At 34.7% G+C, this 13,443-nt stretch overlaps 1 protein-coding gene across 1 annotated transcript in view; it reads right to left on the bottom strand.

Annotated features, from left to right (window-relative positions):
• LOC135685581 (RNA helicase aquarius) overlaps positions 1-13,443 on the bottom strand; it is a 52,516-nt gene that overhangs the window by 18,414 nt on the left and 20,659 nt on the right. The window contains exons 26-48 of the mRNA XM_089110430.1: positions 13,345-13,442; positions 12,615-12,687; positions 12,210-12,316; positions 11,980-12,039; positions 11,574-11,683; positions 11,062-11,152; positions 10,509-10,549; positions 10,187-10,324; positions 9,845-9,914; positions 9,241-9,351; positions 8,448-8,557; positions 8,095-8,161; positions 7,750-7,818; positions 7,128-7,172; positions 6,656-6,721; positions 5,988-6,035; positions 5,618-5,659; positions 5,220-5,250; positions 4,511-4,617; positions 4,141-4,212; positions 3,032-3,091; positions 1,486-1,613; positions 928-1,099 (exon numbers count right to left, since the gene is read on the bottom strand). Of these exons, the coding sequence (XP_088966556.1) occupies positions 928-1,099; positions 1,486-1,613; positions 3,032-3,091; positions 4,141-4,212; positions 4,511-4,617; positions 5,220-5,250; positions 5,618-5,659; positions 5,988-6,035; positions 6,656-6,721; positions 7,128-7,172; positions 7,750-7,818; positions 8,095-8,161; positions 8,448-8,557; positions 9,241-9,351; positions 9,845-9,914; positions 10,187-10,324; positions 10,509-10,549; positions 11,062-11,152; positions 11,574-11,683; positions 11,980-12,039; positions 12,210-12,316; positions 12,615-12,687; positions 13,345-13,442 (1,916 nt within the window). The remainder of the gene's footprint in view (positions 1-927; positions 1,100-1,485; positions 1,614-3,031; positions 3,092-4,140; positions 4,213-4,510; positions 4,618-5,219; positions 5,251-5,617; positions 5,660-5,987; positions 6,036-6,655; positions 6,722-7,127; positions 7,173-7,749; positions 7,819-8,094; positions 8,162-8,447; positions 8,558-9,240; positions 9,352-9,844; positions 9,915-10,186; positions 10,325-10,508; positions 10,550-11,061; positions 11,153-11,573; positions 11,684-11,979; positions 12,040-12,209; positions 12,317-12,614; positions 12,688-13,344; position 13,443) is intronic.

Below are 13,443 nucleotides of genomic sequence, written 5' to 3'. Positions count from 1 at the left end.
TCTAGGAAGAACATATGGCTGATTTGATAGTCGGCGACAAGCAACAAAGTGCAAACCAAAGTTATTTTTCTAGCGTGAATACAAGTCATAACAATCGCACATTATTGTGCTAAAAATCTTAAAGGAAAAATCATTTTGCATAATTATCTTTAACAATTATAAGACAAGAAAACTGCGTCGAAAAGAAAATAATAGACTGATATATTCGTAGGTCATCACTACCCCATACTAAGCCATCTTTGTTCTTCGTTAAATTGTGCCCGGTAGATCATTCTATCATTTGTCATTACAGTTACATAATTGAGCGCTAAATCGAGCCAGCTTAGAGCTAGCTGCATTGATATTGGAACAGAAACTAACACAGTGTGCTCGTACCTAGCACATTTAGCTGTGGATAACTTCGGAGGCCCTAACCAATGGTCCTCCTGTTCTTGGTGAAGACGGCGTATTACGTTCTGTATTTACGCCATCTCTACTATTGGTTTTCAAAATATCTATCATAATACCTTCATTCAAGAAAAAAATTCCTTTTGGAAAATTGCAAGTTTTCTTTTCTGCAAAACTCATAATTTCTTTTCTTAGCACGTCAGAAACCTCTACTGGGGCTCCTGAAACAAGACTCCTAGCAAGTCTTTGCTTTTTGCAGCAAAATTTCAGTCCCCGATCCTGCTGAATGGCTTTGCAATACATTTTCTTACTCCAAGCTAATGCAATCTAACTACCAGTGTAACAATTAATGGTCAACAAAGTAAAATGTTAAGGAATTTGAAGAGCTTATGTCTTAAATGCCTCTTACTCCTAAATCCCCGAAAGACAAAAATCAAAACCAAATTACTCTAAAAATTAAAGCTGCTTTCTAAAAGCAGATCTTTTGTGATTAACGTAGGCTTAAATTCAAGAACTGGATGCTCGGTGGTTTTAGCTTACTTGATAAAAGTACGGAGTAGGTTCTGTCTCGCCGACTCCATTGAAATCACCAACATCAATCAGTTGAAAGTCGTATACGAATCCTGGGTTTGCAAGCTGGTACTCCTTCGTTCTAATCACATGTGGCAAGTCGCCCAAATGGTTGTAACGCCAGCTATATAGAGCGCATAGGCTGAAAATCAAGAGAACAATTTAATCCAAGGATCAGATTTATGTAAAGCTGAAGTTCAATATGGAAGGGTTGAAACATATAGTTAACTCAAAAACTAAAACTAGCAATTATTGAAAGCCATGAAGTAATAGAAAATAGAAAGGATGGGTATCTAATAGAAATGGTAAATTGTACATGCGAGATAGTAAGGAATTTGCTTTTTCCATTCTAAAAGCAAGAGAGCCCTCGGCAAAAGAAACGAAATTTGGGGTGTTCTATTTTGTCTATTTGGGTGTCTATTGATGGCATGATGTCGATTGTCAAAACATTGGACTTGGCTCATTGACGCTACGAAGACGAAATCAGATTTAACAGAGAAATAATATCACATTCAAAAGCGGGCTCACCTTGGACGAGCTCTACCTTGGGCATCAAGTTCCACGTAAGGTACACCAAGTCGGACAAACCTAGTAAAAAGTGACTGTTCCATGTTTGAGAACTTTTGAAATGCCATGTTTTTTATGACAGGTGGGAGCTGCAAAACAATATAATTGATATTCGTGACATATATTCAAAGCGAATAACAACTGGCTCAAATTCTCTGGCCCAATACTCAAATTCAGTTTACAACCGGGTTTCAAAAAAATACTTCATTAAATGAACAAAACTTTTGACTCAAGATTAAGGACAAGAATTCTGGTGCACATGTAGGTTTTGATGATGCTTGTGCCCAAAATATCGATTTTATGACAACAAAAAGAATTTAGATTTTACAAGGATATCGACCCTGATTAGCGACTGAGGATAAAAAGTTTCATCAGGAAAGACTTTAGTGAACAAATCTTTAATTAGTGTTTCAAAGTTAACATCCTCTCAAAACTTACAAAATTGTGGTTAATTCTAAAATGAGCTCGAAAAATTCAGCGATATTAGTGTATTGGCTAAATGCATAATCAACTTTGGTTCTCCTAATTAATCAGCATAGAGCTCTTTGAGCTTGCCTGTTATTGCTTAGAAAAGCACTAGTGCAATGCTAATGGCAATAACTGCTCTAACAGCATTCTTTCTTATGGTAACTATCACTAGAAACGTTTGATACGCTAGCCTCGGCTTCAAGTGTGGATGGAAGTCAGCAGTCTCCTTATCGCCCTTGAACCATGTTGTTTTGCTATTAAACGACATGGGATATTGGTAAACATACAGTCGTGTCCAAAAGTTTAAGACCACGTGACACATTTTCCCTTTTTTCTAGGTTAACATTAAAATAACATTTCTTGTTTAAAAAACCATTCTAATGCATTCAACTGGAATTTAAAAAGTGTTTATTATTGATACCTTTAAAGTATATATATAATGATCATATATAATGTAGTATGAATATGTCAATATATATGGTGTTTTTTGGAAATAATGGCGTTTCTTCACAATTTTTTGTTGGTCTTAAACATGACTGTATTTTCTGGAGAACTGACTGAGCGCTATAAGAAGTCTTCATTCACAAAATAGTAATGTTTCGCATGCAGTGCAAGGCTGAACATAAACTGAAATAATTAATATGTTCAAGTGGCTTTGAACACAAAAGGAAACTTTATGAACAGTGGAACTTAGAAATTGCTTGATGTGTGAATCATAGGTAGGGAATATCCGCACTTTTTATATTGTATATGTCATGAATAAGAAACAACCATTTACAGCCGGTATACTCATGGGCATAAGCCTGTATATTGTCGCACATGATTGAGTGAGTGATTCAAGGTGGGCGTGACCAGCACGTGCAAACCCGGGCAGGGAACAAACCCTACAGAAACAATTTGGTCACATTCACTTTCATATAAACGTTGCCTTTACTTGAACACAAACACAAACACAAACACAAACACAAACACAAATAAACATAAACAAACAAAGCCACTTTAGCATTCTAGTTATTTCAACTTATATTGCGTCATTCACCTGATGATGATCTCCAATCAATATGATTCTCTTAAGCCTGTTTAGGCCATCTTCTGGATTCTACACGTAAAAAAAGAAGACAAATGCTTGGCTTGCACTGAAAGAGCATTTACAAAAAAAACAGGGATTATGTGTCTGTCGATATATTTCCCTTTATTCCCTTCGAATTTGCTTTTATTCACTCATCAATTAGAGTAAATCCTCGAATAAACACCCTTTACCCAAAGATAAACTGTTCGAGTCGCAAGTAAAACAACTTGTTCAAAAAAGGGACTGAAATGGAAAATTATATTGATGGCCAAAGAATGAATATTGGAATCACTGTTGATTAAGTAGGGAACAGATTTCGCGATGCTTTGATGGACAAAAATGATTTCTAAAAAATCACGTTTTCTTCACTTACATTCTGAGTAAGATATTCTAAAATATATTGCAATGAAAAAGAAATCCATGTCGCCTTTGAATGAAATGTTGAGAAAAGCATTGATTGAAAAAGATAACATTTGATCTTGAGACTTATTCCTAAAGATGCTTTCCTCAGATAAAAAACCAGCGCGATTTTGATCCTTGAACTAATTTCAATGTTTACAATTTCATAGTGGGAGCATCTGCAATGTATTAACTGGATTTATGAAATCACTTTGTTGATAAAAAACGCTCTAATTTCCCCGTCAATGTAAATAACGACTCATGATAATAAGTGCGTAAACTGGGTGGTTTTAAACAGTTAAACAATGAGACAAAAAATAAACAAAAAATCATCGTACGCTTTAGCTAATCGGCCGCATCAAGACGTAATGTTAAAATGCAGTTAACTAGATGGTTTCATCTAAGAATTTAAAACTAACTTTCAGCATGTTCAAAGAAAGTGGCCACTGAAAAAATCAGAACATTGGTTATTAACGAGAAACTGCCTTAAAACGAAATGATTTCGAGTGTATATAGTTACCCATGTCAAACTTTTTCCTTTCAAATGGGAAAATTTAGCTCGACTTATATGAAGCTCTTACGTATATAGTTCCTTACCTCGTTCTCCATTTTACATGCTAACGCTTTTGACAGAAATCCGTACTTAAAGATGGAAAATCAAAGAGACATTTTGAAAATACCTGAAGCATGAGCGGAATAAATGTTTCTATCTCAAGAATCTGAGCTGCTTCTTCCATCAGGACGTTGTCATACTACAAAAAACCAAAACAACATTTTAGTGTCAAGATAACAATATTCAAGATGTCAAGAAATTAGAAGAAGGAACTAACAGATAATATCGTGCGAAAGGGATCTTACAGGCACTCAAAGGGGACTCATTACACCCGCTACAGGCCCTTTGGAGCCTGAAACATTTATTTTTCTTTAAACAAGAATTTCAATTATAAAATCAATCAGAGTTTAAGATGCAACCATCAATAATTGAAGCTAAAATTTTAAATGATAGGCTTTTTTATAAATATTAGCAAAAAGTGGGTGAGAAGTCCTTACTTTGAAGTTGAGCTCAACAAGGTCGCGTCTTCTCAAGGCTGCATGTGTACATGTCATGGCAATGATTTTTGCTGTTTTAATCAAAAGATATTTGGAGCGGTCTCTCCCTATAACAAAAGAGGAAGGTGTAAAAAGTACCTAACGATACAATTTTATATGACTTAAAACTAGTTAATATATAGAGCAAACCTAACCCTTATGATGAAATGTAAAGAGAACTGCCACGCAAAACGAAGACGCAAATTCGTCAGCTGATCAAAAGCCACGTTGCATCGTTGACGTGACGTCACTCAACCATAAGCATCCAAATCACTCACATTCTCTTTTGCTTAAAATCCCGGTTGATCTGGAATAGCTGACAAAGATTATGATTTTCAAGGGTTTCTTAGACTACGACTGTGCGTTTCCAATCGGAATTTTCTAAACGTTGTAAGTACAAGAAAAAAGAGAGGAGTCGATATCTAAGACTCTGGCGACTTAAGAAAAAAGGCTCGATAGCCAATTGTCTCCATAAAGGGGTTCAATGATATCTTGATTTGAGTTGCAACTGAATTGACCAACAAATCAAAAGGCTACTAGCTATAACTAAGATCTTATTTCTAGTTCGATCGCATACTTTATATTTTAATTTGTGTCTTTTGAATTCATGGAGTTTGATATTTCCTGGTTCATTTTGTGTAAAAGCGTAATATGTTTCAAAAGTACTTACCACTTCTAAGAAGTTCGAATGCTCGATATTCCTGTAAGTTGAAATAAACAAAAAATTTAAAAAGAAATGTTTTGGAATTTCTGTTAGAGAGAAAGTTCTCAAGGCAAGGTTGGAAACAACAACTCGTGATTCTTCCTTTAGGAGTGAAATTTCGCTGTTGATGCATGTTTTTAAGGTGATGTGTGTTGAATGTTGAATGTATCAATAAATGTTGAAAACAAGACACAATTAAATTCGTTTTTCAACAGAGATGAAAATCACAGCATATTTCAACAAATTTACCGAAAGGTGATTCAAAATCATCCTTAGATTCGAGCCTTTTTCGTTGCTCCAGTATATCAATTTGTCGGGAAAACATCGAAGTTACGTTAAAATTTTAATACAAATTTTCAGCTCACCTCTAGTTCAGTGAAGATTTTCTTTAAGTGTCTGAAGCAACCCTAAATTAAAAAGAGATAGGTTTGAAAAAGTCATCAAGGAATGGTACCAGCTCTAGCTCATTGTTATATGAGTGATCCAATGACTTTAGCTTTTCGCTTTTATGTCACTAAGTTGAGACGTATTACATTAAGATAAAGAGGCCCTAATTTTTATATAAAATCCGCTACCATGTTGCCACATTCAAATACCCACTGTCAAAACTTTTGCATAAAAATGGATAACGGTGTATTTTAGAAATAAGGTTATTGAAAACAAGTATAATCTGTTTTGCAAGGAGCTTGTTTAAAGAAAAAACAAACACTTAAGAAACCAGAAACTTAATTATACCTCTGCAATTTCTAGGTCCTCTTCGTAACAACCTCCTTTGAAAATGGGCTAAAAAGAAGGGAAAAATTCACTAATGGCATATGCAATGGAACATCATATGTCACAGTAAGAATGTCATTTTCTGTTATTGGACATATTATGTTCTAGGTTGGCTAAGGCAGCCCTTAAGGGCCCTTGAGCTGGTTAACACTAGGGAGCCTTACCGTCGAGGTTACGAAGCTTATCTACCACAGAACCTAGCCAGTGGGCCTAGACACCGAGCCTAGTCAATAAATGAGCCTAACAGGTGAGTCTACTTAACTAGTCTAGCTAGTGAGCCTAGCCAATGAACCTAGATAACGAGCTTATTCCATAAACCTAGCCACCGAGCCTGGTCAATGAGACTATCCAAAAAACCTAACCATCGAGCCTAGCAAATAAACATAGCTAATGAGCCTAGCCAAAAAGCCTAGCCAAAAAGCCTAGCCAATAAGCCTAGCCAATAAACTTAGCCACTCTTTGTTGAGCCTAGAATTGGGTCTACTTAGCTAGTTTATGTTTACCTGGTTATGAAAGTAGTTTGGAAGGCTTGTATCTAGACAGGTAGCGTAGAAAGGGTGATTGGGGCCCAAAGCTGCTAGACAGAACATATTCGGAAAACCTAAGGAGCTCCAGCTTTTGTACTTTACCTGTGGTGCATTTTCAAAGAATTTAGCAAATGGAAACTCTTCTCGTATTGCGTTGAGATCTTTGCTCTACAAAAAGTTACGTTGAGTAAAATAAAAATATTCAAAATGGACAAGAGGTGTTACTTATCTGACATTGTTTTCTTGGGATCAGTTACTAGTATAACACACACACAGAGCAAAACAAAGGAACATTTATATTGAGCATTGTATAGGGATAGCTATAGTAATATGAAAAGAAAAAATACAATTTTTCATCGGATAAGATAAGATAATATTCATACGTATAAATTTAACATGGTAAATTATTTTCAAATAAAAGCCATAGCAGAAGCTGCAAATAATTACTGATTCTGGGAATTTACATGCAACTGGGGTAGGCACATTTGTCACGGTGGAAAGTACTTAAGGAAACTTCCAAATTTTGACAATAAAATAATAAAGCTTATGACAAATTGCACAAAAATGTACATACCCTTTTCTTTAATTTGCTTTGGTATTCCTCCCACCTTGAAATGACCTAAAATGCAAAGAACCATTTATTCGTGTCATAATGCAAGGATCGAAACAATGACAAACCAAGTGACGTCACTGAAGATCTACTCTAGAAATGCCTGTACACAAGGTGACAGGATATAAAGAATATTTGTTTTGAAACATTATACAGAAGAGACAATGATACCATATTTAATAATGGATTGAATGAAATTTTCTTATCCTAGTTTCTTTTATATTCAAAATCTGTTGGTCTAATAGAAGATTTTCCATAGCAATACTTAAGTAGTTAATGAAAAACCTTGTAGCATTTCATATTCGCCTTTGTTTTAACATACCATTACTACAGAAGCACCAGTATTCTATAGTGGTTAGTATTTTATAGAAAAAAGCAAGGAAACATAAAAAAAAACAAACCCTTCCTGCAACTTGTACATGTATCATTTCAGGTGTCATAGACAGCTTTCCAGACTGCTTTGACACTGGCTATAGATTTTTGCAATACAAAATAAGCATGTTGCCTCTTTAAAACGGTTCTGAAACTCTATACCTGTAAACAGCATTATTTCAAACTACAAGAATGCATAGATCTGTAGCTTTACCTGGTATAGATAGAAATGCCCAGCAGTTTCACATGTATACGAGACGTCTCCAGTGACACCGAGGCTTTCCTATAGAAGGTCGCAGTTTTGATGATTTTAGATAACAGCAATTTATGTTCAACGAAGAAGTAATATCAATCATATTTTTTGTCAACAATGTTAAAGACAAAGAAACTTGATGATTATTCTCAGATGCAACTAAGAAATTTTTTCGATTCTATAATCACAACTGCAAATCATCAATAAATTTCAATACTTTTACCTAAGAACAAATGTGGTTCAACCAGTGTCAACCTAATAATCCTATGAAACTAAAGAATAGTGGAAAACAGTGTTAAAGTTTACCTGCAACCTCTGAACTTCCTTCAGCAAATCCAACCGTCTTGCCAGAACATAGTTTACTCTTCCGTACCTAAAAGAAGTTGTCCCGATTAAGATAAACTGCAATTAATCTTCATGAAGTTTAAAAAGGTATAAAATGAAAGTGTATGAAAATTACAGAATATTGTTTGATAAATGCTGAAAAACGCAATTTTAATAAACCACCCTCAAAAAATGCACAACAGATTTACAGATTTCAAGTATTTGAAGAATACTTTTGTCCTCCTTCAACTTACCTTAACCATATTTTCAAATTCTTGAAAAGAATCTCTAAGAAATGATAAGATAAAGCCTCCAATAAAAAACATACATCATACCTACTGAAATCCTTTTCCGTTTCCAACATTTCCTCTCCATGGCCAAGACGGAGTAGATGTCTTTCATCAATATCTAAGGCCATGATCTTTTCAAAGATTTGATTTAGAGCCTACATATAAATAAAAAACGTATTAGAAAAAAAACGCAACAGATTCCACTGTATCTTTGTTGACAACTTTCAGCACGACATTTAAAGTATTGGTAAATAATGGTACAGGTATTTCGATATTTATAAATGAATAATATATATAAATTTCACTTCGATCAAATATCATAGGATTTTCCATAACATAAATAGATTCATTTGTAACAGTACACTTCTTGTTTATCCTGGTACAGTTCAAAACAGTTAAACCCCAACATCAGCAAGGAACCATATATCTAGGTTTTCGGTAATATTCAATTTTGGTCTGTCGTAAAATTCTTACAGATGAGCTAAGCTGTTTGTCGTGTAGCATAGACTGTAGCATTATCGCTTTCCTTGGATTTATTTCAGGGCTTTTTATGCTCTCAGTACCTGGTCAGGCGGGCACAGATAGGAACAAAGAAGGCCACCAATTTCACCTATTCATGTCCTTTAACTTTTCTATACATATAAATTTCTTTATCTTTTCTATACACTTCTGCTTCTATATATTTTCTATTGTCTGTTATTTTACGTAGGTTCCTTTATAACTACGGTGATTACATACATCAAAAAATGAGGTCACTGGGCGATATAACAGCCTTTTCATGGATATAAGTTTAAGTCTGACATAAACATTCAAGAAATCAAATGGCATTGGACTATACCTGATTCGAATGAGTGACGATCAGGGTTCTTTGGCTTGGAAAATTGTGATAGATATTCGAAATTATTTGCACTGCCACGTCTGTTTTTCCAGTTCCAGGTGGCCCAACTACCTGTTTGAAATAAAACATAATGGTTATTGATGAAACAATATAAAAACATAAATGAAGGTTACCATATACTGGACTGTTGCAAATCGCTTGATGACGTATCAACCGCGAAAGGTCTAGTAGAAACTTAGACTATGTCGTTCTACACATTAGAGCGCAACAACCTAAAACATATTTAGCTGTGAGAATAAAATTCGAAAAAACAGAAGCAATCAAAAAGGAAGATAGATTTCAAGCAAGATAAGATAGGCATTTTCAAACAGTACCGTGCAATTCTGCTTTCAAAATTACCACTAACCCTATCAAATATCCTATCAAAGATAACAAAAGAGCGTGCCTGCTAGATTCCAAATGCAGTTCAAAGCCTTTGTCACCAACTTCAGGCTTTGGGCAAAAACACAAGTTGGTTTAGTAAAAATCCAACTTTACAAAGTCATTTAAGAATGCAACATTTGTAGTCAGGTAGAACAACTCTGGAGGAAGTGAATCAACAAACCATTGTCAATCCAGGCTGCATTCCTGAATGTATTGCCTCAATTTGCGTAGGTGTGAATGGGACTGAATTCCTAAAAGCAAACCGATATGAAATCATAAAATTCAAACCTTTTACGGTTAAACTGCATTGCCAAATAAAAAATTTCCATAGAAAAGCTTTCGTGAACAACAAAATATAATTTCTCGATTTCCACTATACACTACACAAAAAATAAAAAAGTAATGTCTGGTTTGCTAAAGAACCTTACAGCACCTAAAGTTCCAATCAAACAAAGTACTAATTCCATATCACCTTAAGTAACATGGTAGAAAACGTCATCTTAAGTAAACAAAGCGAAATTACATTTTAGGCTTGTTGTATGGATAGGGGCCTCTGTTTGGAATGACATACGGCTCAACCATAACCTCGTCCTCACTTTCCACGGGAGATTCTTCGCCTGCTTTTCTTTTGCCTCTTTCACTCGACTGGGAAAACGCCAGGCTAAAAAAATTAGCATATTTTTCTGTAAGCTGGTGCATTTTGGAATCTTACCTTTAAAGACTAAAATATTAATTTTCAATCGAGGTGTCAAAGCGATAATATAAATGAGGGGATAAAACTTAAAGAAGTGCAAGTCAGTTTAGTCGTTATCACTCAAGTTGACGTTCTCTTGTGCTAAACTTACCGAAATGGAGGAATCCTTAACTTGGGATCATCAGCTGAACACTGCAATAAAAAAACCAAAATAAGAATCGATCGTTTCGGTTAGCAGGTTTCAGTTAACAGAGATCCACATCAACGCACCTTCACTACTTCAGTACAAAAACAATTACTACTGCAGCCCTAAGAGCCGTTTCAATTTTTAATCCAGTTCAAGATTCTCGAAACGTAAGGTTATGTCAAATATCTATCAAATGAGAGGCAAATCTAAAAGGAGCAAGTCTATATGGGTTATTGTTAAAACATCGGTTACCAAGAAAACATTGATGTCAAAAGTTTTAATATCCTTTTTTTACGTTCTAAATCCGTTTTTATAACACATTAATAGGCGTGATTTGAAACTACATAATTATCTATCAATAAAAAGACTCTTCTTAAAGAACAACAGTTAGAAATGCTTTATTTTCTACCATCCGTATAAATCATAACTGAAGCCTTTGATTTTTCTTCTTCAAATAATTTGCTGTCCTAGGTTAAGAACGCTAGGTAAAGAAATTTTGAGTTAATTTAAATCGTACCTGCACTTTGCGGCCCGGGAAACATTGCTTCAGATGTTCGAAATTAAGGAATGTATCACAAAAATCTAGAGAGCTTATTTGAGAAGACAATCTGCAAGAAAAAGGACGTCCCAGATAAGACAAACATATGACGTTCGATATGAGACTTTTGAAATGAAAAATGCTCTACTTTGATGATGAAATATATATTTTTTCGCACAAGGAAGGCCACCGTGCTAGACAATTTTCTGAAAATTGCTCTTAAGGGTTGAGCAACGAAAGGCCACAACAAAACTCTGAAAAAGTTTGCAACCACCAAAAGATTTTTAATCTTCTTCCTTTAAATTTTGCAAGGAAAATAAGTAAAAAAACAATATCGTATATCTCTGGTGAAGTCATTCGCGAGGTGCGTTGCACAAATAAGAAAATATTAGGCCAAAAAGGGAAGTATGTAGAATCTTCAGCATATATTCTTGCGGTCACGGCACCAAAAGCTCTTATTTTTGCCAGTTATAATTTTTAAAATTGATTACCTTGAATGGTTTGCAGCCGCAGGATCATCATATCCAAGGAATACGTCATGAATCCATTCCGGGACAAGGCATTCTGTGTTCATTAAATCACGTATAGTTTCCAACACGGCCTAAAAATTCAATCACAATTTGCGTTAGAGACCATTATATCACTGACCATTATATAACTATGACTGTGGACTGATGAAGCAGGGCGATTGGGTAAATTCTTCAACACATGTGTATAAAGTTACATTTTGAATGCTGGGCAACTTTTATATTAAAACAATTTATTATTGCTGGCAGCATTTTGAAAATAGCATTTTGAAGAGCCTTTCAGAAAACCAATCTCGTAAACATGACAAAAGCATTAAGCTGGCTAAACATTCTTCAAACGTCAAAACGCTGAGAAATGCTCTTTACTAACCTTGAAGTTATTTTCCTTGGGTTTTCTGCGCATGAAAACGTTGAACGATTCATATACGTCCTGAAAAAAGATTTTATTGAAGGATAGTGTGCCAAAGTTGATACTTAAAAAGAAAAATTGAAGAGTACTTTAGTTTTTGTACTTATTTTTCTGCCAATTTCATTTGAAACGTCTTAACAAATTGTGAGAAACAAAAAGTGAGTGAACAAAACTATTAAAAAAATTCTAACCTCCATTCCCTTTGCTGTCCGCTCTAAATCAATTTTGTATTGATTAGTGTCCAGCCAAACACGATAAGTGCGAACGTCTCCCTTTGGCAGTGGCTTTGCATCTGGCCCTAAAATATTTAGTAGAAAACATAAATTGCTTCTGTACGCAAGCAAAAAGAGAATCACCTAAGAAAAATTCACAATTCTGATAATTTCTTGCATTTTAGCCTGTAAAAGTTTTCCATGACTAATTACGACAAAACTATCAAATAAGCCAGTCATTGCAAAATGAACACACAAGTTAGTAAGAACAAAAAGAGAACAAAACCTTATGTATTTAGAAGACTGAAAAGTTCCCAGTCTTTACCAAAACAAAGACATTCAGTTTGAAAATTTATATTATACTATGCTTGAAAAAGTATTTGCCTTCTTCAATAACGTTTCCATCTTCATCTAGTAATCCCTCGATTTCACAGCCTCTGATAAACTTTACTCCAAACTAGAAAAGAGATAAACGTCTATCAGCAAGATATTAAAGGTGAAACGTCTATATTGAAGGTGAAACTCCAAAAATATCGAAAACCAGCTAATAATATTGCAAATCATAGCCACATGTTCGTGACCTACGTTCACTACGGAAACAAAAGAACCAAATTTGGATTCAGACGTAAAATAACGATTTTTTATGGTCAAAAAAATCTGCAGCCATTTAGCTTTTCCTTTGATCAATATAAAATGAATTACTGTGATCTCGCATTGCAAATTGAATTACAGAAGGAAGTCGTCATGTCCATACTTGAAATTATCGTTATACTGAAATTCAAACATGTTGAAATTTAATGACGTATGATAGCTACAGGATATCTAATGGTGGACTCACAAATACTGTCGTCAAAGACGCCACGCTGTCAGTGAAGGAAAACTGGTTGCTTAAAACAGGGGATCAATATAACATCATCCTTTCTCTAAATTTAGTTTCCCGGTATTGTGGTAAAACTTCTATACAGTTTTAATATCAGTTAGATAAAAAATTTTTGAAGCAAATAAAATGCAACCCTATAGAATGATAAAAAATAGGTCTTAACAATTGTAATTTTACCACAAGGCTGAATCTTGTTGACTATCGTAAGAAACGAGAGGTTCGTAGGTATAATACCTGCTCTTTGAATGGAATTTTTTTGTCGTATTTGACAGAAGGTGTCTTTCTGACAGCATCTATTCCAATTAGGAACCCGACGTCATGCTTCCTCAAAGC

This window comes from Rhopilema esculentum, chromosome 10 (assembly GCF_057945365.1).
Source record: "Rhopilema esculentum isolate cy_ngs chromosome 10, ASM5794536v1, whole genome shotgun sequence".
Taxonomy (NCBI): Eukaryota; Metazoa; Cnidaria; class Scyphozoa; order Rhizostomeae; family Rhizostomatidae; genus Rhopilema; species Rhopilema esculentum.
The sequence above is the reverse complement of the archived record's forward strand: the minus strand, read 5'-3'. Positions and strand labels throughout refer to the sequence as shown.